The following is a 25313-nucleotide window of genomic DNA, read 5'->3' on the forward strand; positions in this document are numbered from 1 at the left end:
TTCAGAATCAAAGCTACTTGCACAGGATGAGAAGACCCGATTTGGAAGGTAGTATTCGCACGTCTTTTCCAAAATTGCACTTTGTCTTTTGAGTACGCACCACACTCAGCTCGGCAGAGTACTGGCCTATGTTGACTCAGGCGTCGAACTCGCATACACTATCCCCTGCTAAGACTTCTCATGACGGCCTCACAGATAATAAGATACCCGTCATCACCACTGATCATGATCAACTAGAATCTTTGCAGCTGGATGAGCGAGGACGCACCGACGCGCCTTGTGCTCAAGACTTGTACGAAACTGTACTTCCATGGTGGAGAGCAGCTATACGTGCCCGAATTCTCAGTTCGGTGAAACGAGAGAGTCAAATCTTGGCTCGGATGCAGGCTCGTCTTGTCTTCTTCAATATGCCAGTCTGTTTCATGACTCTCCGTAGGAATGTATACGACACCCATGGTTGGATGCATACTTCCTTTATAGCTCGTCCCTTGGTACCCACACTTTCTTCATGATTGGTCTACCGTTATTATTTTTCTTCGGTTATGAGGAGATCGGACGAGGGTATGATTTCCTCGTCCGTCAATTATTGTAACTCAAATGAAATACAGCTTAGTGATTGTTTTAGCTTCCGGAGTCTACGTCTCTTCATTCGTGAAGGACCTTATCTGTTCACCTCGTCCATTGGCCCCTCCCGTAACACGACTGAGTAAGTGAACGAGACTCCTTCATAGCAAAGTTTATCGAACGCATTCTCCTAGCGATCGGGACGCACCATCTTGAATATGGATTTCCCTCAACGCATTCTACGAACAGCGTATCCATGGCGCTTTTCATCTTCGGCTATGTTAGAAACGCTTACATCCAATCAGCCACGATATCAGCATCGATGTATTATGCGTCATGTGCCATGCTCGTGATATACGCCATAACCATTGTCTTCGGGCGCTTGTACACGGGCATGCATTCCTTTACCGACTGTGCGGTTGGTGTCTTCCTTGGCGCTATAATCTCGGGAGCCTATGTGATTCTGAAAGAGACAATTGAGAATTGGCTGGCAAGTGCTCGCTGGATAGGTGATGCCTTTCATCGTTGCTGGTATTCCTACTCATTTTCTTGTCAGTTCCGCTGACGGTGATCCCCATCTGTCTACTATTTGTACATTACCATCCACAACCGGTCGACGATTGTCCTTGCTTCGAAGATGCCATCGCATTCGTCTCCGTCATCCTCGGCATTGCGCTATGTCGGTGGCACATTGTATACTCTGGCGTCGACGAACGCTTCCTGGGTTCTGTGATGCCCAGTCCTCAGGGAATCGTTTGGACTTGGGAAGATACAGCTTCGTGGTGGACTCTGGCTTGCGCCAAAGTCACTGTTGGTCCGTTCCCATTTCTTTCCCATCTTGTTCTATTACTTACATTTCTCTACGCAGGGATCCTTGTAATTTTTGTGTGGCGCCTTCTCGCAAAATCCCTGCTGCACCTCACTCTTCCACCTCTTTTCCGTCTTCTTGCGTCTTCCTTTGACCTACCTCATCGGCGCTTCTATACCCCTGCGACAGACTACCAACACATGCCAGTTGAAAGCAGTTTGCGCCCCATTCCGAGTATGATCGATCTTCCTGGCGCCCTTGAGGTCAGCGGAATGAGGGAAAATTCGGGATTGAGAAGAACAAGCGGAACGAATGAGGTCAAGCGAAGAGGTGCAAAGTCGAACAACGGCTCGTCGTTAGCCAATGGAGACCCCGGGGCTTACAGCGGATCCGAGCTCGAGAACAGCAACGGGCCATTTCAACGCAAGGAAGTCAAACATTACGATGCTGATGGTGAGTACACTATATCTTTGACGGGATGCGAAATTCTGAGAGTAACTCTTCTTTAGTATTGACCAAGGTGGTGGTCTACGCTGGAATCGCAATCTTGGCAGGTGAAGGCTTGCCCGTCACATTTGCCCTTTTGGGCTGGGGCGTCAAGCCATGGTGATGACTTTTGCTGGTGACGTGTAGTGTATGTAGTAATTAATTGCGGGACTTGTTATTCCTTGGCATGCTAATTTTATGGACATTTCCTGATTGCCATGTGCGAGGTGCGACACTGGGTAAACAGCACTCAGCAAGCTTAATAGCTATCAGTGACGTCCCTCGAGCCTTTTGGTCTCGTTTTCTGATTTTGTATAGATATTCCTCGCTCAAGGCTTGGGCTCGGGTGTCGCGATGGGCCTTGTGTTTGTCTTGAGCACGGCGGTCATCGCGCATGATTCTGACGTCAACGCACACTGGTCCTGCGATTGAAATACAGTGCTAGCACATTCGGTAAGTAAACGACTGTCAATTACTTATACGCAAACAGACAATGTATAGGTAATGTAGGTGCGAGTAGAAGACAAGCGGCCTGGGTCACTATACTTGCTAGATGTCACTGCCAAGATGCTAGAGTTCGACTGTTTATCTCTTTACGGGAGCGTCGCGACCGGAGCAGGCACGACCGTCCCCCCCTGCTTCGTTACCCGGCCTTCGATCTTTGACTTCAAACCCGTCATTTTCTCCGTCAACTTAGACAGGTCTTTGCCGGTGAGCGCATTGTACACCTCCTTAATGTACGCAACGCGTCGCGTCCTCTTCTGGATAACGTCGTCCTTGCCATCTCTCCCGACCTTCGGCTGTCCACTAGAGCCTTTAGGGACCTTGTTCCCGGTGAGCGCCTCGTCCCAGGGGGTACTCGACAGCTTCTGATACTCGTCTTTCCACGTATACATCACGCACACTGATGTATTGGTAGGATAATAGCCCGTTGTGACCTCCGAGATTTGACCAAGGCGCAAGTTCCAGACTCTAATTTCCATTTTGGAAATTTGCCCCAAGCCTTTGTTGATGTATTCCAGGAGGGTCAGTGACTCCGGCAGGAGTTTGTAGTTGTCGAGGTCGACTTCTTCGAGGAGTTCGATAGAACGGAGGTTCTGAGTGACGGAGTGCATGTGCAGGAGAAGCATATAACCCTGGCAGATGAGCCGGGCAAAGAAGTTGTAGTCGTCGACGTGGAGATTATTGTTGCTGAAGATCCAATCCAACTTTTGTAGGGACTTCCACACCTTATCCTTCTCCTTTACGATGGAGTCATATGTCTTGGCCAGGAAGCCCGACTCGGTGATGTCGTTCTTCTTGATGGAAGACTGTGCGGCGAGGGTTTTCAGATATATATTATAGAATTTGTCGCGTATGGTTTTAATGTCGGCGAACTCGATCCCCGCAAACAACTTCACGTTGGTAGAATTGATCAGGCGTGCAGTGTCTTCGAGTGTGATGCCGTTTTGCGCATCCAACCCAAAGAGCGAGGAGAGACTTTGGGAATACTCGATGAGAGTCATGATCATAGTGATGGCCTCAGTGAAGGTGATAGGGTCGGCCATGGTCACAGTCTGGAAAAAAGTTAGCGACATCTCTGCCGACAGTCCGAGGAACGCACCTGTGTGTAGAGATAGCTGCAGATCGCAATGGGATGAGATTCCTATCAGGAATTGGGTGCTGTGACGAACTGCGTGTGCAGAAAACGCAGAAAAAATATTAATGCTTGGAAGCTGGGATGTGATGCAATATAACGCAGAGGTGAAACGCTGAGGTACTTATGTGTGTGGACGCACTGGCCTACGGGAGACTAACTGTACCGCGTGTGCACTAGTAGGGCGGCCCTAGTGAGGTACTGGGCCTGGCCTCAGGCCCCAGGAGCCAGGACCACGGCAGGCCTAAGGGCTTGGGCCTGGTCAGGGCTTCCAAAGCTTAAGCCAGGAGGGTGCGCCTCTGGGCAAAGGCAATATCTGAGCTGTCCTTCGGTCATGAGCACGGAATTGTTACGCACCAAGTTGCCGACTCCGATTGGTACCATCCTCCTGCCTTACAAGTTATTGAAGCTACATTGCATGATATGTGGTGCGCACTGCTCTAGTACAGATAAGTTGTAAGTTGAGAAGATCTTGCGAAGACACCAAGTCGTCACATAGTTTCGCGTAGTAACTGCAAATGTCTTGAGGGATCAGGAACCATCTATCACATGTTACCGTTAGCGTGTGGTGAGCATGTCAGCTCGACCTGAAGTAGCGTTAACAAATGTGAGTATATAGGTACCGGCCTCTACAAAACTCCGTGTGTGGCTATGTATGACTTCCGTTTATTCCTCGGCGGTATATTATCAAGCGCATGGCCGCATATATCAAACTTCCGACAAGAGAGATGAGCTTAGCATAGTAGATAAGCATGGGGCTTACGCAAATGCACGCCAACTACTCGCCCCACTGAAGAGCGACGGTATCCACCACTTGTGTTGAGATGAAAGCACAGCGCCTGATGTTGGGCCGCCTGAAAACATGGGTTCAATAAATAAATAAATCCCCAAAATAAACTGCTCACCAAGTAATCCACCAACGGCTGACCATTCGCGCTCTGTCAGGAATTCCGAAGCAGAAATGAACAATACACACCAGTGAAAGCAAAGCATATGCCCACTCGCGCCCTGCATAGGAGGGTCAACATTATTGGCCAGACTACATGTCTGTAAAAAAAAACTAACCCTAGCTCCGACAAGTTAGGCGTCAATACAGTTAGCAATGGGACCACAAGCGCAATGACTTGGATAATAGTTAGTCCAGACAATACACAAGCTGCGGTGACACATACAAACTCCAGAAAAGTAACCATATGTGAGTCCTAATACAACTACACTGGCCATGTCACTCAGAGCTATCATGGATATGATAACGGCACTGCATGTGACAGTAGATATGATCGCCAAGTTCAACACCCCCGTATATGCTGCAATGAGGCCTATCGTGCAGCGTCCAATGAAACGAGCTAAATCAAGTTGAGAATTGACGATGAAGAGAATAATCCTGGGCGTACGGAGTAGAACGAGAAATTGGCGTCAGTACTATGTTTGACAGAGTCCAATTGCAAATAAAATACAGGGAAGAAAAACTTGATCTGAAATAACGTTGACCTGGGCACAATCAGCTGTTAAGACTTTTGTGCACACGCCAGAAATGACACACCCAACGGTCATGAGGATGAAGAGAAGCTCGCATGAACATTTTCGTGTCACTGCACTATAGCTGGCAGCCGGTGCCGGTCGTTCTCTTGTACAAATGGATAAGCAGTGGATCAACAACAGCACTGACAAAACCCGCACTGACGCGGACGCCTCTCGCAAAGCCAGCAGTGGCGTTAAAAAGGTAATTGAGCATGATCGGACGAATCATGGCACCAAGTGGTGTACCGGATGTAACGAGAGACATCACCAATGTGCATCTTTTGGAGAAGCGCTGAGAGGTCACCGCAATGCTGGGAGCGTACGTCAGGCCCATCCTAGTCCAAACAAGGACACCCTGGACCATAAAAACCTAGTCACAACATTTAGGTAGCTCATCGACGACGAGATTGGCGAGGCTACTCACCAAGTAGAACTGACCAAGCTTTGCGAGGGATAACATAAACAAGGACAGTTATTGACGCAGCGACAACAATCATTGTAGCTATCAGCAATTAGTGCTAAAAAGTTGACTATGGACGTGTGGCAACTTACAACCGCCCTCTGTCGTAGAGTGGACCTGAGATCAAAGTGAGATTGACTGTGAGGAATGTGGACAGTGCACCGATCCATCTGACGCTGACTGAGACAACACATTGCGGGGTATTTACTTATGATATTGCAGACGGTGACTGGTTGGTCGCGTGTAAAAATCTTCAAGTTCATTGTCAACCTTGTTTGCAACCAATTATGCGGCTGCTGCACACCTTGATAGACGCCAAAAGATGACAAGTATCTGTTAAAGCACTGTTGACCGAGATGTCTCGAAGGATGACTAGAACGAACCCGAAGCCACAAAATTGCATTAATGATAGGAAACTGGGCATCGTCATGAATGTGAGATACGCTGCTGGAGGGTATCGTACGAGGCACAACTTACCGCCCGAAAGCAGTTTCTCACGCCACAAACCCGCCATCTGGAAGGTCAGATTCTAAAGGTGTGTCTGAAGATGTGTGGGAGTCAGATGGCTGTCTGTGTCACTGTTCCTCCAGATCACGTAACTTCTCGTTCGTCGTGAGCTCTTTGAGAACTTTGGACTGTCCCATAGACATCAAAGGAAATGGTGGGTAAGAAAAGCGCTATGCGATAGCAAATGCAGGGCTTGCGGATGATGAGGGTTGCACTACCCTGGACCCTGCAAGAGCGCTATGCAACCTCATACTAATGGGACTACCTGGTGGGGGCACATTAAATCAGTGACAGGGCATTGACAAGTTGTTTACAACGATCTCAATGCATGTAGAAGAGAATTCAGAAGAACCCGTAGGGTATCGCAGGGTTGATGTCCTTGTGATGACAGGTGCCTGACGGTATTATAACAATTGCCTTGTCAAGGAATTTGAAACACTCAGCTGTTCAGCTAATTATATATGTAGTTGACAGCAGGCTCGAAAGAAAGAATATTCAATATCCGCCCTGTCATGTAGTCCATCTGTTCCGTTGGTAACGCATACAGAACGATTGTCCGCACTATAGGAGTGAATGCTAACAACGTAATGAGTAAAGCCAGGAATTCCACTAGTTAACATGGAGTCAGAATCGAATACCTCAGTATCCTTGGCGCCAGGCCATCGGCATCGCCTCAGCAGGGCATTCGCTGCTCTTCAGTCATCCGCAGACCATTCGCTACCCTTAAGGCAAGACACCAACCTGAAGGAAATGTAAAGCGACGCTGCGACTACGTCACGTGTTCCGAAACCCGAATGCTGCACTGGTAGCATTCCATTCACAACGACTAAGATAGAACTCGACAGGAGAAATATTATTGTCTTCTGAAGTGGGGGCAATACACCAAGTAAATCTGCGCCGACCTCATGATGGAACAATATTTGCTAGCAGCCAATAACTTAGTTGTTGTCAATTTGTGCCGTGGTTCATTCATGTGTGTACGCTCCGGGTTCATCTGAAGGTAAAGAAGCTTGGAGAGTCGACCGGTCAGCCGTCGACCAAACCAGCGAAGTCACACGTACCAGTGGCGGTGATCCAGATTAGTAGTGGTAGGTTATTCACTACTTGAGACAACCGCTAGTCTCCTGTAGTCAGACCCGATAGACAGAAGACAGTCGTTCCTTTTGTATTAGGGACGACTACGGTTGCCCGAAGGAGAATATCGCTCTGCAAATCTGCCACGTCAGCCTTCCACATTAGATACATAGGTCTATGCAGGATTAATGAGAAAATGCTCACTAAGTAGGGACTCGCAGCTTCGCACTGTGTTATGCAGAAGATATCAATGTGGTAAGTGGAGAGGTCATCGGAAAGCGAGCTTGTAGCATCAATCCGAGCAATCGCCTAGAAGACCACGAAAAAATTGAAGTTCGTTCAGCTATGAATAGGAGCACACACTCCGAGTCGCCGTTCTCATATCACAGTGAATAACTGCTCTCGTCGATTGGTGAGTGCAAATTGCGTCCAAGGCTAGCGAGAAAGAAAGATAAGCGGCAAACGCCGAAGCAAATTTACACCCAGCCGTCAGCAAGGGGAACGCTGCTTGCTTCTTTATTCAAAAACCAGCAATATCTTGAGAGTGTGGGCCATACCAGGATGGCTCAGTCTTTCTGGCATGGGTCACACACTGCGTTGTTCTTCCATCATTTCTAGTTCTTGAACTTGAACATCAATTAATCCTCGCGAAACCATCCGGGTCATTTGATTTGGATATGTTTTCAACTTGCTTTGTTTCGCCTGTCAACAGGAATTTAACCCTGCTTCAATCTGCGTTTTAAACCAGCGACTTGAGAGCGTGGTTCATACCAACTTGAGGATTTGGTCATCTTGTTATAGGCCACACACTACGTCCGAGTCGTTCTGCTATTTATTCCCCGTTCTAACTTCTTGAACAGTAGTTGCTTGCGAAACCCCAGCTGAAAATCTGTCCGTCATCTGATCCGGATGAATTTGCATGCTCTGTCACGTCAGTGGATCTGAATGCTTGTCTTCCTATCTCTCAAAGGAACTTGATCTTGAGGGTCGAGACCAGCCTGACTTGTAATGTCACGGACAATTTGTCGAGTAGTGGTAAGTTGAGTCCAGTAAGCATGGGTCACTGGTCATTAATTGAATTTTTTGCCCATTGACGGTTGCGCGCTGGATGTTGGACGACATCTCTAAGCCTCTGGTCTTTCGGGCTAGTCAGAGTCTCAGACATGACGTATGTGTTGATCCCTGGCGCTACCATCGCCCTGTGCGACGCTATGGGATATGTATGCAAGTATCACCGTACCTTGAACCCTACAGATCTCATGATCATACTTATGCTATCATACTTATGCTATCATAATATTATAGCGCTTACAAGAATACGGCATCATCGGGCCGATTATACGCCACCGTTTAAGAATTGCAGCGCACAACCAAAATTTGGGCACAAATCGATCTCAACGCCCCACGATCTTCCCTCCGTGGTATTTCAATCGCGATGGGAACGAGACTAGCTCTTTTTTCCCAGATTGTCAAACTTTCCATTCCTGCAGGGCCTTGCAGGGTTTCATTTCTCAAGTGGATTCGCATTGTGACAAAGGCAGGTGTCGGTTGCAGTCTACCTCGACCATGAAAAGCTCAGAGTTAACGCATTCATGTTGACGTGACGTTTCCCATCAGTCTGGTAAACGCCATCGCTCTCCTCCGAGAAGCCGAGACGAGTTTCACAACCCGTGACTCGATGTGGGCCCATGTATATATACAGTCGCTGCTGTCAATTGTCCCAGCCCCCGAATGGCTTCTGAATCCAAGCTTCAAACGCCGTACACGGGACCCCCTTTCCAAGAGGATAAAGAGGGCTCAGAGACACTAGTGGGAGAACACCCAATCGTCAAGGATTCTGACCCTCCCTCACGCTCGGATGAATTCCCCGAAGGTGGTCTGGCAGCTTGGGCCACTGTTTTTGGATCGTAAGAACCTGTATTTGGACAGTAAACCGCGTCTTATTTTATTTTATTAGGTTTCTTATACAGTTCTGTGGCTTCGGGTGGGTCTGTTACTGGTACTGATAAAAACGGCGCATGACGGAATGTTCAAAGTTATTCCACTTCATTTGGTGTCTACCAAGGTACTGTGGCACATGTCAGTGAGGATGGATCGTCAAACATCTTACCCTCCAGATTTCTATGCCCAGCATTACCTCACAAACCAGACGACGTCTGCTATATCGTGAGCCTCTAAGTCAGTCTCCATGGCAGGTATCCTCAAGGTCTCTTGTAGATGGATAGGGAGCTTGAACGCGTTTTTAGTCACCGGTGTGGGCCTTGTATCAGGTTCACTGTATGACCGAGGATATTTGTGAGTGTAGCATTGTCGGTGGTTCTCGATGGCACTCAGCAAGCTTGATAGTTACCATCTCGTGATCGCCGGATCACTTCTGCAGAGTTTCTCTCTCTTCATGTTATCTTTATCAAAACCTAATCAGTACTACCAGGTGAGTAACGTCTCCCGAGTCTTCTGGTTTCGTTTTCTATTTTTTATATAGATATTCCTTGCTCAAGGCTTGGGTTCGGGTATCGCAACGGGGCTCATGTTTGTCCCGAGCACAGCTGTCATCGCGCATTATTTCCGACGCAAACGCACACTAGTTTTGACGTTCGTCGCTTCGGGGTCTTCGCTGGGTGCTACCATCCATCCGATTATGCTCAATAATCTCCTAAGTGGTCCTCTCGGCTTCGCCAATGCCATTCGTGCAAGCGCAGGGTTGGTCAGTGCGCTCCTTTTAATCGCATGTTTATGCATGCGAACTCGCCTTGATCCGCCGACCACAACGGTGAACTACACTGCGGCAGCTAGAAAATGTATTCGTGATATACCGTTCATTCTCATGATAGCAGGGTGAGACCTGCAGCACATCTTCTCTCGAATTCCTTCAAATAACTATCACATAGGGGTTTCTTTTTCCAGATTGGCCTCTACTACCCGATGTTCTTCTTGCAACTTGACTCAATCAAGCACGGTATCAGCGTCACCTTCTCGTTTTACTCTGTGGGATCCAGCGTTATGCAAGTGATTCGTCTACTGACAGGATCACCAGCTAGTGATTTTAAATGTGTCCAATTGTGCAGGACGAGTCACGTCAGGGTTTATCGCAGCGTACACGGGAGTCCCAAACTTAACCATAGTTGCGACGATTTCGTGCGGTGTGCTCAACTTGGGTTTGATTGGATTGCGTAACCTGGCCGACGTCGTTGTGCTTGGCGTACTTTATGGCTATTTTGCGGGGTTATGTAAGTAGTTTTCTTTCCACTGAAGTGGAAAGCTGAAGATGGGTTGATAAATTATGATGCAGATATCGGAGTATGGGTTCCACTTATGGCTAATTTAACGCCCGACCTCTCTGAGCTTGGGTGAGTAATGGTTTAAATTTGGATGAACTACCCATCTGATCTGTGTCATAGCGCGCGGATGGGCATCTGTTTCTTCATGAGTGGTGGGTATTGTCAGATTATAATTACCTCTGTTCTCACAGTCTCACACGCGCTCACTGTGCAGGATTTGGAACTTTGATTGGTAGGCGCAATTATGACATGTTGCCTGCTTCAAATTATAAATCTTTATCTAGGAACCCCCATATCCGGCGCTCTGCTGACATCGAATTATACCTGGTGGATACCCTCACTGTTCTCTGGGGTGTGTTCTGCCATTTGTTTTTCCATCGAGGTCGACCCCAACTCACTGATTCACAGGTCATTGCGCTGGTTGGTAGCATGATGTATATTATCATGCGGTTGATGTTGTCAGATGGCAGATCGAAGAAAAGGCACAGTTCTCGACTCGAAGTATTAGAAAGCCACCCATAAGGAGACTGTTATATATGTGTTCGATATCCGCGTTGCTTTTCTCCAACTCGTTCGTATGTGGGTAATGGTGAGTCTTGATCGACCATGTCCCGGTGCATACATGGCGTTTCCAGTTGCAGTTAACAAACGACGTTTCGCAGGCGCTCTCGTGATATCCAATCATGTTAAATAACTTATTGAATGGCCACAGCGAGCGGCGTTGAGTTCAGTTCACGATGCATTCTGTATTTGGCTGTGAATTTGGGCCTTGGCTCAACTCCAACATTGCGCTCAGCACTGTTCATCTTGAAATGGCATACTGCGGCAATGAGAGTCCAATTATACGATATCCTGCTGGTCTTCAGTAATGTTGCAACTCGATCAGGTCTTCGGCATTACATTTTCCGCCCAGTGCAGCTCTCAACTCCCAGACGCGACTTCACAGTACTTACTCGAGCGCTGCCTCACCAACGTAAGCGATCGTCTAGGATGATTCTAGAGGATTCAAGTATTTTGAATGGCTCTATGTACGCGCTGCTACCCCTAAACTCTCTTGCTTTGAAACGATATCGAATACGTGTTGATTCAGTCTGATGTTCCTGACCAGCGATTCTGATTATTTATCACTAGGATTTTACAGTCACCAGTGATTAATGGGGCGAAAAAGAAAAATGCCATGGTGTTACTTTCATTCATTTCCGACAGAGACAGTGTGCAGCATCCTCAAGGCTGTACTGGATAACATCGTCGAGGATAATATAATGATAAATCCTGAACCCGAGCACCAGGTGCTGGCAGGAGGCTTACCGTTCCCTCACACCATGGCACTGACGTGCAGATCCTCGTCCCGCATCTTCCACGACTCAGGAACCTTGGAATCCTTGACGCATCCGACAAGTCCCACTTCGACATACTAGCAGGATACGCGCCCCGGCTCGAATTACGGTGCTTCATGTGCATGGGGGACAACACTTGTCGTGCAAGGAGAAAGTGTGATTCGAAGAACAGGTGCGGGACTTCGTGCGGGCACAAGAAGAGGTGAAGGTGTGATTTATATATGCGTGGATCGGACCAGGGAAGTGTACGTGTTTGAAGTATGTGACCAAGGCAAATTTAGTATAAAGTTAAACGTTCAGTGTCTGTTGGTAGCTGTTGCTCCTGGGCATCATCGAGAACCGCACGACGTTGAAGATATGCGATAGCTTTCTCATTCTGCAACAATGTTTATTACAATGACTAAGATACTAGTAGTGGTGACACGTACCTGCAGGACTTGCTTGTAAATTTCCCTATTGCTTTCTCTGAGCCTCTCACGTTCCTCTAACTCCTTGATAATAGGGGCAGGTCGTACATCAGTAAGATTCACGACAGAGATGATGTGGGAACTTACCCTCAGGCTGCCCACCTTCTCGTAGAGCTCACTGATCCTCTCTGCAAGCTGACTGGTCTTCCTTTTGACCTTACCGACCTCCTCTTCGACTTTACTGATTTCCTGTTTATGCCGACGACTCTGCTTGATAGTAGATATGCATATCAGCAAGATTGTGCGTCGAATCGTGCGATGAGAGTATCCGCAGTGCGTGTGTGGCAATATGGATGGCGAGACATATTATGTGCCAGAGACGGACAGCGAGACGGAAGAGAGACACAGAGAGAGAATTTCCGCAGCCTCCAGGTCCTTATAATTAAGCTTTGATAGGTTCACAAGGTTTCCTGCAAGTTGGTGGCCTGGAGTGAACCAATCGTGAACAAAGTTGAAAGATGAGGTCAGCCATTTCTAGGTGTCCCGACAGCTGTCACACCTAGCGGGAGAAATGGCTAGCCTTTGTGATGAGAGTGAAGCGCTGAAGCGATGGCCTGCAAGTGGGTGGCTTGGAGTGAACCAATTATGAATAAGGCCAGCCGTTTCTACATGCTTTGATAGCTTATATTGGCAGAACTGTCAAAACACACAGTAATGGCTGGCATAAAGAAAGCTACCTCTGATCAGTATTTTGACAGAAGGTCAGCCATTTCTACAAATCTCTGAACTTATCAAATTGCGAGTTCAAAGACTGATAAAAATGGCCGGCCTATGTGATCAGGCTAGGACGATCAAAGTTGAAACTTGAAAGTGCGCGTGTTGGTGTGTTACATAATAATACCGGTTGAAGAGCTCTAACTACCCCGCCAAAAATCAATCAATCATCCCTACAGGCCGCCATGTCAGTCGTACTCCAAAACATGAGCGATCAGTCGTACGCCCACCATCCTTGAACCAACCTGTAGCTCGTATTAATCTCAGCGCGGTGGAAACACAATGTCATCATCCACTGCCCGCCCACGTCTCGCTGCTTCACTCCTGCGAATGGGATTGCAAACCTGACCAATGATCTACGACAGCGTCTATGAATGACTTGATGGTCGTTCTACTCGTTCAGTGTATCCAGACATTCTTAACGTTTGCCTTGTGAGTCGTCGGTGTCCGAGTCGAGCAGTCATTTTATCTCAGAGCGAAAAAAAAATAAGTCTTTGCTATATATATGTAGCCACTTCTTTCACGCCTGGATACTCTCGAAGACATTGAAGCTAGCAGTTCTGAGTCCTCCCCTATAGTAATTGACTTTCATAACCTACTCCCGCAGGTGCCAATTCTGGATCTTGAGCTTTCGCAATTCGACGACGACTACTTTCCACACCATCTAATGGGGTCACTATAAACCCCAGCGACTCACTGAAGACCAAAAACGAATCCATGAGGCCCGCTCAACAGCGCCTACAGCGGGAGGTGTCGTGGTGTCAGGTTAGTTAGGGGGTCACAAGGACTCTATCATGCAGTCGATGATCACAGCGATAACCGCCGAGCGCTACTATCAGCAGATTTAGCAATCGATACCAAATTTACATCATCGACGTTGCATAGGTTTATACCCGCAATCTGATCCACCGCTAAAAATATTATATAGTATATAACGCAAGTGCGCAAGTAAAATATATTCCCATTAGCCGACTTGAACGACTGACCTCGTCATTACTAGTGACGCGCTCTACCAACTGAGCTAAACGGGACGTGATATTCGGGCAGACCAAGACAAACTCGACCTCTAAAACATGTCACGTGGGTCGTGGCTTACGGATGCCATCTTCTCCGAGTCAGAGCCTAGAGCCGTCATTCGACTGGTCACTGGCTATCAAGCAACGACTTCACATTATGGGGGCTTACTACGACGAGATCGAAATTGAAGATATGGTATGGGATGAGGTAAAGGGCGTCTATCATTACCCTTGTCCCTGCGGCGACCGCTTCGAGATCTCTCGCAAGCAGCTTGCCAACTGCGAGGACATCGCGACGTGTCCAAGCTGCAGCCTAATAATTAGAGTGGTCTATGATCCAGTAGGTTGTGCTGATTCTCTTCGGCGAGATGTACTAACAGGAGCACCAGCTTGATTTTGAAGATGAGGCTCCGGATGACGAGGGGTCTGCGTCGGAGGAAAGTGAAGAAGACGAGGAGGAAGATGACGACAGCGACGCCGACCAGTTCGAGGATGCTCTTGAGAAGCTTACTATAACTGAGCCATTGGCGGCGGCGGTTGCAGCAGCATGAGATATCAACTTCTTCGCTCATTCTGTCTCGCTCATTGTTTCAGATGGTGCTGGATGATATTCTGGGGTCCCATAAAATCACAATATTAATACACGTACGTCGTTCAGTGTCTTCTATGAATGTTCTCGGTCATTGCTGATCCAAAACACTAGTTTCTCTGTTGGACACAAGATCTGTTTACATGAACCGCATCGTGATCAATTCGCTATCATGTGGAATCAGTTCCACCTTCATCTTCAGATTCTTCACTGCATAGTAGCGCGCATATAGCGACATACAAAAAGTCTATCGTCGTTCATTCTTGTCATTCCGATATCCGCTGCACCATACGACTCTTGAGAATTCTTATTATCATCGACCCATTCAATGCCGTTCAACTTCACGCCTTGCGATCGGGTAGATCTCCCTATTCAGGGCGAGCAATCTAATTCCCAGCTTATGAGCAAGATATTGGTCTCATACCGCCCTTCAAACAATGAACCTTACCGGTCTTGGAAGGGTTACGATATGATCTGTGAGTCACATCTAAATTCATGACTCAAACCGCGCAAACAAGCTGCGATCAACAGGGGCGATTGGATGTGTTGCCTCGCTAAGATGTTAAGCTTCAGGACCGCACCATGGCAACTTTAGTCACGTCACGTCATTAACGCCTGTCTCGTCTTGGCCTCGTCGGTGTTTGAGTTGAACAGTGGTTTTCTTTCTCCAGTCTGTCTCAGAGCGATACAGAGTAAGTCTCTGCTATATATATGTAACCACTTCTTTCACGCCTGGACGTTCTCGAGGACACCGAAGCTAACAGTTCTGACTTCTGTTGGATCTGGGTCCTTCCGTATAACTCGCATCGACTTTCATGACTTACTCACACAAGTCCCGTTTCTGGATCTTGACCTTTCGAAATTCGATGACGACGATTTGCACACCATCTAATGGAGTCGCGATAAACCCCAGCGGCTTACTGCAGACCAAAAACGTATCCATGAGGCCCACTAAATGACGTCTATGACGGGAGGAGTTGTGGTGTCATCGAGGGCTTCTATGTTCAAGCTTACAACGAGACTAGAAAATTGCATCATAAGTACTTCCGTCATGTACTATGTATCCAAGTGTTTGAGATGATCCTCTATTCCAAGATCTTCATTGCTCGCGCGGCAGTGAAATTTGTTCGAGAGCAAGCACGTTGATCGACTCAGCAACAAACTACTCACGCGTCGTGCCATCAGCCATACCACACCAATGCGAAAGCAAAAACACGACTCACCGTAGTTCACTGTCGCAACAAGCCGCTCATTGCTTGTAAGTGTAACATTGATAGACGGGCTAAGTACCACGCCGGTGAGTTATGTGGTTAGATCCAGGACGCAAACTACTCATACTCACAAGATCGCCATTCTGATGGCCAAATGTCTGCACGCATGTCTGCCCAGGGCAACACTTTGTGGTGCGGCAAAATTTGGGACAATCACCACTGTCAGCGTCGCTGGCAGAGACTGATGCTGTTAAAGCAGCAAGAACAGCAAGGGCGGAGGAGAAACGCATGGTTTGTGAGGATGTGATGTGGAATGGAATAAATCTGAAGGGCAAGGTAGGAAGACGACTTGCTTTTATGTGTTGAATATTGTTCTGGAATAACTTCGCGGGTTGTAGGAAGTGCGTTGAATATTGTTCTGGCAGAACTTCACGGCGATGTAGGAAGAACTCATCTACCTGAAATCCCGCTTCGAACAGATAACATCTGCAATGCCAGCAGATTGGCAACAGAGCTCGAAATCGACTTGCTCTCAGCCTATTTCTATTGGCAGAAGAACTCTAGGACATGGTGGTGATGTGCGTTTGTCTCGGTGTTGCTCCTCAAGACACCAAAATTTACAGAACATATAATTGATCCTTGTTCACATGTTCCTACATAGGATCTTGAGAACTCAGTTCACGCACGGTTAGACAGACCGTCCGACCGTTACTTCGTTACTTCGACTATCAACTACCACACCTCCTCATTGACTCCGATAGGGTCAGAGCTTCCGACATAGACAGCCGGGAGGACGGTGTTTAACCTCTGCTAATGGGGATACGCTTGTATATAAATCCAAAGCGGCGCGATGAGTTGGAGAACACAAATCAGTGGTCGGTGCACGGGGAAGGCCTACGGGATGGAGAAAGAAGCACGAGCGGCACTCGAATTTCTAATCCGACGAATCACGATGAGTGTAAGTAAGACAAGGCTTTCCTAACTGACTGTGCACCGTACCTAGCGTGACGACGAGAGCGAGTGAAAAAATTTCCCCTCAGTCCACGTCAGATAGAGGTCGGAGACCTCGGTCGATCATTTCACAGAGATCCATCGGCACAGGAAGCCGAGGTGACACCTGTAGTGCATTTCATGGAGACAAAGGGACAGGCCCTGTGGCAGATATCTGCCGGAGAAAACTGCTCAGCCATTCGACTGATAACGTGCGCAAATAGGCTCTGCGTGACTCAGAAAGCGCGAGTGCAAAGAGTTATAGCCAAAAACAACTCCTTGACAAGGTTGGGAACCTCGGGAGCGCCGATGGGATTGGGAGACTACAAATACAGTAGCGTGTTAATGTACTAGCTAGCCCAGACACAAGCCTCAAGGGAAAAATCAATGCGCAAGGCCATCAGTAAAACCTCAACTTTACTTACAGCTCTTTGCATAAAGGATGGCAGTGGCGTGAAATTTTTGTTCAATTAGGAAATGTTAGACTTAGTGAAATTTTGCTCGTCGTACACTCACATCCCCGGTAAATCATTATCATCGCCGTTTATAACTATTCATGACTCCAAAAAACACAAGAGCCTGCTAGAGCACGACAGTAACCTTTTTTCCAATGGCTCCGATGAGGACAATACTCGAATCAAAGAACTTTCGGAGGAAGGGGACTCGGAAGATCACGAACAGACTGAGCCCATGATGCATGCGATGAACTCGGCACGGAGAGTCTCGTTGCGTTCATTGGCAATGCAATTGAGTTTCTTTTAGCTCACATCAGCACGTTCGAGCTCGCGAAATGGACGGATATGAATTGGTTTGTCGCAAGGAGGTGCATGAGCTGGTCCAAAAATAATCAGGATTCTGCCTCACGAGACGAAGTAGGCAATCAATATCTTCATGATCGAAAGCATGCAGACGACCGCGCATTGTTGTGCTAGGCTGACAGTTCATGACAACGTCAGCCTGAGAGCCTCAAGATCCGAAACCAAGTGCGTTCGGAGAATCCACAGCAATCAAGGATGTTGCAAAGGCTTAGAAGGATCCGTTCATGGAGTCAGATTGCTGCGAGTTTGACATTGTGACTGATCCTGTGAAATCCCATGTTGTGAAGATGATACTAATGGTAATACAATGTTGATACAATGCATCCTTAGGCTACACAAGCAAATTTCACTAAGTCTAAACACTTCCTAATTGAACGAAAATTTCACGCCACTGCCATCCTTTATGCAAAGAGCTGTAATCAGAATTTTTTGGACTTTTCGATAGTTTTCACTTCTTTTCAAAAATGAGTGGCCTTTTTTTCAATTGTTTTTCTTAATTCACTGCCTGATCCAAACTTATGTGTTCCAATATGTTTTATAAACCTAAGAGCCTGGACAGCTACATTTATTTCTCAGTTTATTTCGCAGTTCATTTCACAGTGTATTTCTATTGTGGGGTGGCAACGAGTGACAAGTTGTGACTCACGTGTGACTCAATCAGTGTCCGAGTCCATACTGCCAAGTCATGGCGAAACAGAAGAGTACAGCATCTGCGAACACTGGTACTAGCGCAGGCTCAACTACTACTCACTGGACTGATGAAGAGACCCCAGCTTGGGCTCAAAGCCCTGGCTTAGGCTTGGCCTGGAGGGGCTTAGACTCACCAGAATTCAAGCCTGAGCCATGAGCCCAAGCTGGCCCAAAGCCGGGGCTTGGGCCCAAGCAACCTGTGGCCCACATGCTGAATTTTCTGCAATGGTGATGTGAACAAGTGAGCATGCAGACACAAGCAAGTACATACATACATAGATATATAAAATGCACCTATATGTTGCAAACAATGCAGGCACACACAAATGAGCGGTGGTGTGCAGAAACAAGTACAGACAAGCAAAAGTGAGTAGTGACATGCAGAAACAAGTAAAAATATGCAGACAAATGCAGAGGTGGAGTGTAGGCATACACAAATATTAGCAGAGAAGTAAGGAGCATATGATCAATTAGTTATAAATATTATCAATAAAAAAATCAATGATGCTACAAGCTGTGGCTTGAGCTGCTGGCTTAGGCTTTCCAAAATTGAAGCCCAGGCCCAAGCCTTGGGCAGGCTGTGACTTGGGCCTGGGCTTGGTTTGGCTTATTTAGGCTCGGCTTCGGCTGGCTTGGGGCATGAAGCTGGGCTAGAACATCACTAATGCCTTTGAGATTGCTTTCTAACTTAAACATTACTTTATTTGACTTTCATTCAATTTCTTAGTATGATTAGACTTAGTGCGCAATACCATCTCTTTTCCTGACTTTTTCACCTTACCCACCTGAATATCTCTTACTAAAATTCCTCCAACTTTTTTGCAAACAACTTGAATCTGCTTTTCTAATCCAAATACAGGAAAAGGGTATAATAAGGTCATTAAGTGCAAATAAGAGATCCACTATTTTCCTGATGTGTGATAGATGTATATGCAATGCTGGTACTGATATTTATTTCCCAGTGCTGTCATGTCTGGTCAACTCTAATGGGTCTCAAGAGCCCTCAACCAGTAAGCAAGCTCTGTTATGCTGAAGTATAACGCAGGCAAACAATAATCAATAAGACCAAAGGTCTGTCGATACGTTCAAGACAACAGTCTTAAGAACGTCCAAAGTCAAGTCAAGGCTAAGTATTGAAGAGGTAACTTAGAATCAAGTCAGATGTTTCAGAGGAAAACCAGCGTAGGTTAAGCTGAAGAATCAGCATCATCTAGCCAGGGTTTATATAGTATACAGGGTACAGGGTATGACATAATAATAGGTATGTATCAGTAAGCACATGCGTAAGCAATGAGGCGTCTGAGTAATACCAAACTAAATATAGCATGATAAGAGACATGCGTAGAAAGCGTGGATCAAGGGAAAAAGAAGTAAGATAAGCACAGCTGTAACAAGCTCACCATGTGGAGTATGATGACGAAGACAATATAACACATGCACCCAAATGACTTTGGTGAGTGGGTGACGACCTTGACTTGCCATCTCACCCAAATTCCAATGCTCAGCAGTGTCACACCTTAGTTTATGATGATGATGAGGTTGCAGCACACCATGAACACAGTCAACCCACCCTCAACTGGAAAGGTGAGAGCAACCTGTGAAGCCATGGTCCCTGCACCAGTGTCACACTCAGGTTATTTCAGACAACAATGAAGACCCACCGGTATCACTTCCAAAGTCAAAGTACCATCAGTATCACTCACAGTTTGATAGTGAGGACCATACCCCACCCCCTTATAAGATCAAATCCAAGTGCCCTATCTCTCTCGATGATGATGAACTAGAAATAGCAGTGCAACCCAAACAGCCTCAATCTGATCCCCATGAACCATTGCCTCCAAAGTTCAATAAACCTTGGTACTCCACCTCTGATCATGATGAGGCTCCAACTTCAATGCAACCTGCCCATGGAGCTACAGGTTTTAATGGAGAGGAACACTGACCTCGGCTAAGTGAGCCTCAGCATCCTGCAAGTGCCTCCATCCACTATGATGACAAGGATCAGCCTCCACATCCTAAACCAAAACCCAAGCCAAAACCTTAATGCCCTGCTGCTCACAATGAGCACAAGGATTCACTAAGTGTGCATGTGACCAAGCAGTCGTTGAATGTGATTTAGGTATGCAGCCAGGATTATTTTTTTTTCCCACTATATTGATGTTACAATTAGCAGTCTTGGCCAGTGTCTCTGCCTTGATGCCCCTCACCCCCACTGTCAGATCTGACTGACAATGACAACAACTTCTCCCTGCAAGCTCCAACAGCTCCCATTCCCTCAAAGAAGAGAGGGAAGAAGAAAATCACTGATCTTGACGCTCCTCAAAGAACCTCTGTATGAAAGAGGGCTAATGGTTATTAGGACTGCATCTCTCTCATTGCACTTTCATTCTCTGTTTCTTGCATTACTGCTTCTGCTAACATAGATTTAATACCTGCTTTGGACTTTGCCATATGGACTTTGTGCAACTTATGTATTTTAGCTACCAGTGTTATGCTAATCCAATGCCTCTCAGGGCCTTCTGATGTACACAAGTCTTAAGTGATCTAGTAAGACCTAGTATTCCATTACAAGCCTTAGCAGCCTCACATGATCAACCTGCCTTGCACACCCTTGAAAGGCCATCCAAGACAGGGCTATTTCCTTGCAAGGCATCATAGACCTGTCATATACCTGATCCGACTGCTCCGATATTGATATCTGCTCTGCTTTCCGACCACCTCTGCTCCATCCATCCTCCGCTCCGTCCAATCACAGTCCGCATTCCACTTCTACACTTCCACCCGACCACTCAACCGGTCCCCTTCCATAACATCTCCATTCAACTGGACCTCTTTCCCCTTTTAGATATATACTTTCCCCTTTGGTACATAGACCCTTACTTCCAGATCACTGGTAATTCCTATTACCGCTCGATCACTGATCCGACACGTACATATTGATATCCGCTCCAACATATGTCTTCACCTGTGTAAGTACTTACAAATTATATCCTTAGTACATAGCTTTACAACATAGTTATCCTGATCACTGCCTCATACATAGAAGTATATAACATATCATGTACTTAGATATTTTCCCCAGTCTTAATATTACTTGTCTTCTTGCAGTTACCTCTTGTGAGAATTCTCAGTAGGACCTTGCCTCCTCTGGACACAAGTCTCAACTTGTTGTCACCTCTGACCCTCTGACCCTCTGCTCCAACTTAGAGCTGTGCTCTAAGTGTTCCCCTTATTTCTCCGCCCCTATTGATATTCCCCTTGTCCCTTTTCCCATCCTCTGCATTATACTCCGCCTTCCCCGCTCCTACCAATCATTCCCCCTGCTCCTATCCACCCTCCACATCACTCCCCGCCTTCTCCGCTCTGCTCCTAGTCAGCCCGCCGCTAGTAGCTCTTACCTCCCAACCCTCAAAGCGGACCTAAGCGGTCAACTCATCCTATTGTTGGACAACATCAGACCCGCTCCAAATTCAGGGCATGTACTCGGCTAAGGGCACAGCGCAAGAGCTGAAGCCAAGCCCCAACCCCTCTGCTTCCTGAGCTGGCACGGTACCTAACAAGGCCTTCCAATATTCACAAGGTCATGTATGGTCTTGTTAGGCCATCCAAGGTTTTGGCATTCCCAGCTTATGAGCAAGATATTGGTCTCACACTGCCCTTCAAACAATGAACCTTACTGGTCTTGGAAGGGTTACAATATGATCTGTGAGTCACATCTAAATTCATGACTCAAACTGCACAAACAAGCTGTGATCAATAGGGGTGATTGGGTGTGTTGCCTTGCTAATATGTTAAGCTTCAGGTCTCAGGACCAGTTCAGGTGGTTCAGGACTGCATCTATGCTCTTAAGTCATAGTGTAGTCGCAAACAAAACCCAACAGTCACATTTGGAAATTAAAATCCATTGATTAACGAGCAAGTAAGACAAGTGAGTGTGTAAGATAAACAAGTGAGTAGCTATGCTTCATAAGAGACCATGTGTTTTGGCAAAGCCTGCAGGGCTTGGGCAAGGATTGAGCTGAGATACCCTGGTGATCTGGGACACAATTTTCCCCAGTATCTCATGCAAAGTCATGAGCACAAGTACCGTGTATATCATAGTAAGTGTGTTCATATGTGTCAATGGCAATACTAACTTCAACCTGGTACTATAGACTGTTCAGCATGTTGCTGACTCCTATTGAAGCTTCATTGGCTCAGCAGCTATTGCAATCATCATTGCATACCTTAAGTCCCAGGACACACTCAAGGACTCGGATGATAATTGTGTTGAATTCACTACTTACATGCTGGACAAGCTTTGGTTCTTGTACAAGAAGGCCAATGGTGATGATAAATCTGTACATGCTTCTCACTATCTCTATTTGTTGCCTCTATTATTGTCTCTGCCACTGGTACTCACATGCAATGCAGAAGTTCCACAACCTTTATCAAGGTGCCTTCATGGTGCAAACATTTTGTGCCAACTTCACTGCCATCAATGGTGCTCACAAGGTACATGAACTAGACAAGCCAGGAGACAGCTTGAATCCTGCTGGGGGTCTAGTGCTGTTGTGTGCTGTGGTAATATATTTTTATTTTATTTTCTAATCACACCTCACTGATCACTCATTGCTAGGTTAAGCAAGCATTGATGCTTGTTGCTTCTCATACTATAACCATCACAATGGTTCTCACTGCCAAGGGTAAATCTATACCATTGCTGAAGACACTCAATCACTCAACCGCTAAAGTTTCCAATCAGCAAACAGGATTCAATGACATCACCTGGGGTTCTTCCACACACTCATATGTGAAGTCAATTGTGAAAAACTTCTGAGATGAGAAGTTCCAAACCATCATCATTTCCACAAAGGAATTTTCCAAGAAGAGCCATCATTCCGGCAATGATAGAGCCATCAATGATGGTGTGGTCAATGATGAAGATCTGGACAAGCACGCTCAGCTCATGGACATATTGGAGTCTGAGTCTGGGTCTGAAGATCATAGTAATGGCTCTGATGTGGACTTGGAGGTGGAATGATGCATGGGACTTAGAGTCTGCCAAGGACAGTGAGTGTTTAATCATCATTTTTATCTGATCACTGATGTTCAATCTGCCACCATCTTACAGTATCATGTGCGACACTTGACTTGTTCAGTTTTTCAAGGTGCTGATCATGGTGACCAGTGTCCAAGTTGTCCCACTTCCCTCACCATCACCTGCTAATGCTAGTGGTAGTCATCTTATACTACAGCTGTCACTGCTACTACTAGCTGCTGTAGTAGTGCCAAGTGATATTTGTTCTTGCCATCTTCTGCCAGTGGTTCACATGCTAGCACTGGGTTCACACTTACTGACCTGATTCAACTCTGGCAGATCTTATGATCACACTTATTTCCTTCGCTTGACCATCTTAATTTGCATTTTGTCTTAGTCACCACTTGAATTGATGCTTTCCCTGACCACTTTGTCTTGATCACAATGTTAATATACATCCAACTTGAACGGTTTTGTGAGTGCTTGAATTATTCACTTACCTATCAACTGTATGGAACTTGGGAGCCTTAAAGATATCATACTTGGATGTCTTGGTGGCATGGTATGAATATACAAGGTTCTCACCGCTTGATTGTCTGAATTCTACACTTACTATTGACTTTGTAACCTTGGGAGCCTTGAAGATACAATATACTAGTATACTTGAACCTGTGTCACAGGCTCCTTAGAGCTGAATCCCTCTACTACTGGTCTCCTCATTTTGACTTAGCTTACAATGCATCTTGAGAGAATCTGGCATGATGAGTCACACTTGAAGTCACTGACAAGTGTAACAATAAGTCACATTCATCATAGGGTTCTGCAGGGGTATGGGGTAACACGCATGGGTCACAGGTAGGGGTGCCACCCAGGTAGGGGTAGGGGTCCAGGTTTGTGGTACCCACACCCCTACCCACACCCCAATCCTGGGTTTTGATTTTTTTAAAAAAAAAGACATGTGACTATATAATGATGTGACTACATAAAGAGGGTACTGTACAGCTGTCAAATGTATCAAACTGTAAAGCATTTTATTGAACTACACCAATCCAGCCCTCTGTGACCAGTAAAAATTCAGCAGCCACTATGCAACTCAATATCTTCTCAGGTACAGCAAAACAGGTCACCAAAATGACAGCCAAAGCCAAAGCAGCCCTCAAAGAGAAGGCAATAGGCACATCAAAGAAGCGGAAGCCTGATGTGGATGGAGATTACATGACCATACAACTAAAGAAGGCAAAAACTCACCCAGCAGCTGGGAATGCTCCCACCAGCAATCTCACAGTGGCCAACAAAGGTTCTGTGACATCATCAACAAAAACCTCAAAATCACCAACCCCACCAGCAGCAATGAGTTGTCGTGCTGTAGTCTGTACCATGGAAGAAGAAGCCACATTATATGCTGATGAGGTTGACTTAGATCACAAAGACAGTGAGAATGGATCACAAAGCAGTGATAGCAAGTAAGAGAGCAAAGAAGATACTTCTGAAGACCAGCTGAGTATGTTCAGCACACAATGAATTAATATGATTTTAATGAATCAATAGAATGGATGATGAAGGATTGGAACTCACCTGTTTATGCATTTTTTGATCCAACACCAAAGATTGTTACAATCAATGGACACCATGCACATGAGTTTAAGTGCCAGGCAAAAGGCTGCAAGACAAATGTCAGATGTTTCCTTGACAAAGGAGATGCACACTCAACTGGCAACATGCACAAGCACATGTGTTTGTGTTGGGGGGCTGCTGTGTTGTGAGCTGCAGACGAGGCCAAAGATGCTAATGAGGTTTGGTGCAAGATTGTTGGTAGTGTTCTATGAGATGGTGTGGGTGAGGAAAATAGACTCTGTGTGGATCAGAAGTCTAACAAGGGTGCGAGGCTTATACTCATCCCGAGGGGATTGCTACTGGGTAGCGAGTCCTCAAATAAGTGCGAGGAAACAAAGACTAGACTTTGTCTAGCGACCCGAAGGGTTCCGGTCCTTACTAGGACTGGGAACACAAAGATGCAGAGGGTTCCCGATGAGCAGAACTCAGCGCGCGATGAGTGGAACTAATGCGTGATGAATGGAACTAATGGAACTAACGCGGAACAAACAGAACAAACGGGGAACAAATGGA

General features: G+C 46.5%; 6 protein-coding genes and 1 non-coding gene across 7 annotated transcripts; 4 read left to right on the plus strand and 3 right to left on the minus strand.

Moving 5' to 3' along the window:
* Positions 1-2: 2 nt before the first annotated feature.
* Positions 3-2113, plus strand: EDB91DRAFT_1155405 (PAP2 superfamily-domain-containing protein). The gene is made up of 7 exons (XM_041319598.1): positions 3-386; positions 437-561; positions 609-706; positions 759-1073; positions 1121-1378; positions 1433-1825; positions 1882-2113. The coding sequence occupies exons 1-7, from the start codon at positions 129-131 to the stop codon at positions 1980-1982; spliced, it is 1548 nt and encodes a 515-aa protein (XP_041173351.1). The 5' UTR covers positions 3-128; the 3' UTR covers positions 1983-2113.
* Positions 2114-2309: 196 nt separating this feature from the next.
* EDB91DRAFT_734415 (uncharacterized protein) lies at positions 2310-3768 on the minus strand. The gene is made up of 2 exons (XM_041328232.1): positions 3462-3768; positions 2310-3414 (listed from the first exon to the last, which is right to left on the minus strand). Exon 2 carries the CDS (start codon positions 3403-3405, stop codon positions 2452-2454), a length of 954 nt encoding a protein of 317 aa, XP_041173352.1. The 5' UTR covers positions 3406-3414; positions 3462-3768; the 3' UTR covers positions 2310-2451.
* Positions 3769-4253: 485 nt separating this feature from the next.
* EDB91DRAFT_1085213 (uncharacterized protein) lies at positions 4254-5989 on the minus strand (the record flags this gene model as incomplete). Its single annotated transcript, XM_041315868.1, has 11 exons — positions 4254-4348; positions 4400-4432; positions 4471-4502; positions 4560-4650; positions 4685-4878; positions 5038-5063; positions 5164-5385; positions 5440-5457; positions 5568-5651; positions 5780-5847; positions 5953-5989. The coding sequence occupies 11 exons, from the start codon at positions 5987-5989 to the stop codon at positions 4254-4256; spliced, it is 900 nt and encodes a 299-aa protein (XP_041173353.1).
* A 2698-nt stretch (positions 5990-8687) lies between these two features.
* Positions 8688-11066, plus strand: EDB91DRAFT_734460 (major facilitator superfamily domain-containing protein). The gene is made up of 15 exons (XM_041328233.1): positions 8688-8963; positions 9014-9040; positions 9093-9121; positions 9174-9222; positions 9274-9351; positions 9403-9487; positions 9539-9891; positions 9945-10041; positions 10091-10283; positions 10346-10403; positions 10455-10486; positions 10549-10566; positions 10619-10686; positions 10743-10923; positions 10997-11066. The coding sequence occupies exons 1-14, from the start codon at positions 8788-8790 to the stop codon at positions 10854-10856; spliced, it is 1377 nt and encodes a 458-aa protein (XP_041173354.1). The 5' UTR covers positions 8688-8787; the 3' UTR covers positions 10857-10923; positions 10997-11066.
* A 2744-nt stretch (positions 11067-13810) lies between these two features.
* On the minus strand, positions 13811-13883 carry EDB91DRAFT_t101. The gene has a single exon. It is a non-coding gene; the product is annotated as a tRNA-Thr (tRNA).
* A 142-nt stretch (positions 13884-14025) lies between these two features.
* Positions 14026-14419, plus strand: EDB91DRAFT_1058996 (zf-CSL-domain-containing protein; the record flags this gene model as incomplete). Its single annotated transcript, XM_041314205.1, has 2 exons — positions 14026-14208; positions 14258-14419. The coding sequence occupies 2 exons, from the start codon at positions 14026-14028 to the stop codon at positions 14417-14419; spliced, it is 345 nt and encodes a 114-aa protein (XP_041173355.1).
* Positions 14420-22573: 8154 nt separating this feature from the next.
* EDB91DRAFT_1252355 (uncharacterized protein) lies at positions 22574-23189 on the plus strand (the record flags this gene model as incomplete). The annotated part of the gene is made up of 3 exons (XM_041323504.1): positions 22574-22729; positions 22785-22970; positions 23022-23189. 3 exons carry the CDS (start codon positions 22574-22576, stop codon positions 23187-23189), a joined length of 510 nt encoding a protein of 169 aa, XP_041173356.1.
* Between the last annotated feature and the right edge of the window lie 2124 nt (positions 23190-25313).

Source organism: Suillus paluster (genome assembly GCF_016628075.1).
Source record: "Suillus paluster strain FC165 chromosome Unknown EDB91scaffold_66, whole genome shotgun sequence".
Taxonomy (NCBI): domain Eukaryota; kingdom Fungi; phylum Basidiomycota; class Agaricomycetes; order Boletales; family Suillaceae; genus Suillus; species Suillus paluster.

Bases quoted from the DNA above. Each gene is read 5' to 3' on its own strand.
- EDB91DRAFT_1155405 (XM_041319598.1), top strand. From the start codon at position 129: ATGTTGACTCAGGCGTCGAACTCGCATACACTATCCCCTGCTAAGACT. The intron at 562-608 runs GTATGATTTCCT...AATGAAATACAG, and splicing joins TATGAGGAGATCGGACGAGG to CTTAGTGATTGTTTTAGCTT. The intron at 707-758 runs GTAAGTGAACGA...GCATTCTCCTAG, and splicing joins CCCTCCCGTAACACGACTGA to CGATCGGGACGCACCATCTT.
- EDB91DRAFT_734415 (XM_041328232.1), bottom strand. From the start codon at position 3,405: ATGGCCGACCCTATCACCTTCACTGAGGCCATCACTATGATCATGACT.
- EDB91DRAFT_734460 (XM_041328233.1), top strand. From the start codon at position 8,788: ATGGCTTCTGAATCCAAGCTTCAAACGCCGTACACGGGACCCCCTTTC. The intron at 9,488-9,538 runs GTGAGTAACGTC...TTTTTTATATAG, and splicing joins AACCTAATCAGTACTACCAG to ATATTCCTTGCTCAAGGCTT. The intron at 10,404-10,454 runs GTGAGTAATGGT...TCTGTGTCATAG, and splicing joins CCCGACCTCTCTGAGCTTGG to CGCGCGGATGGGCATCTGTT.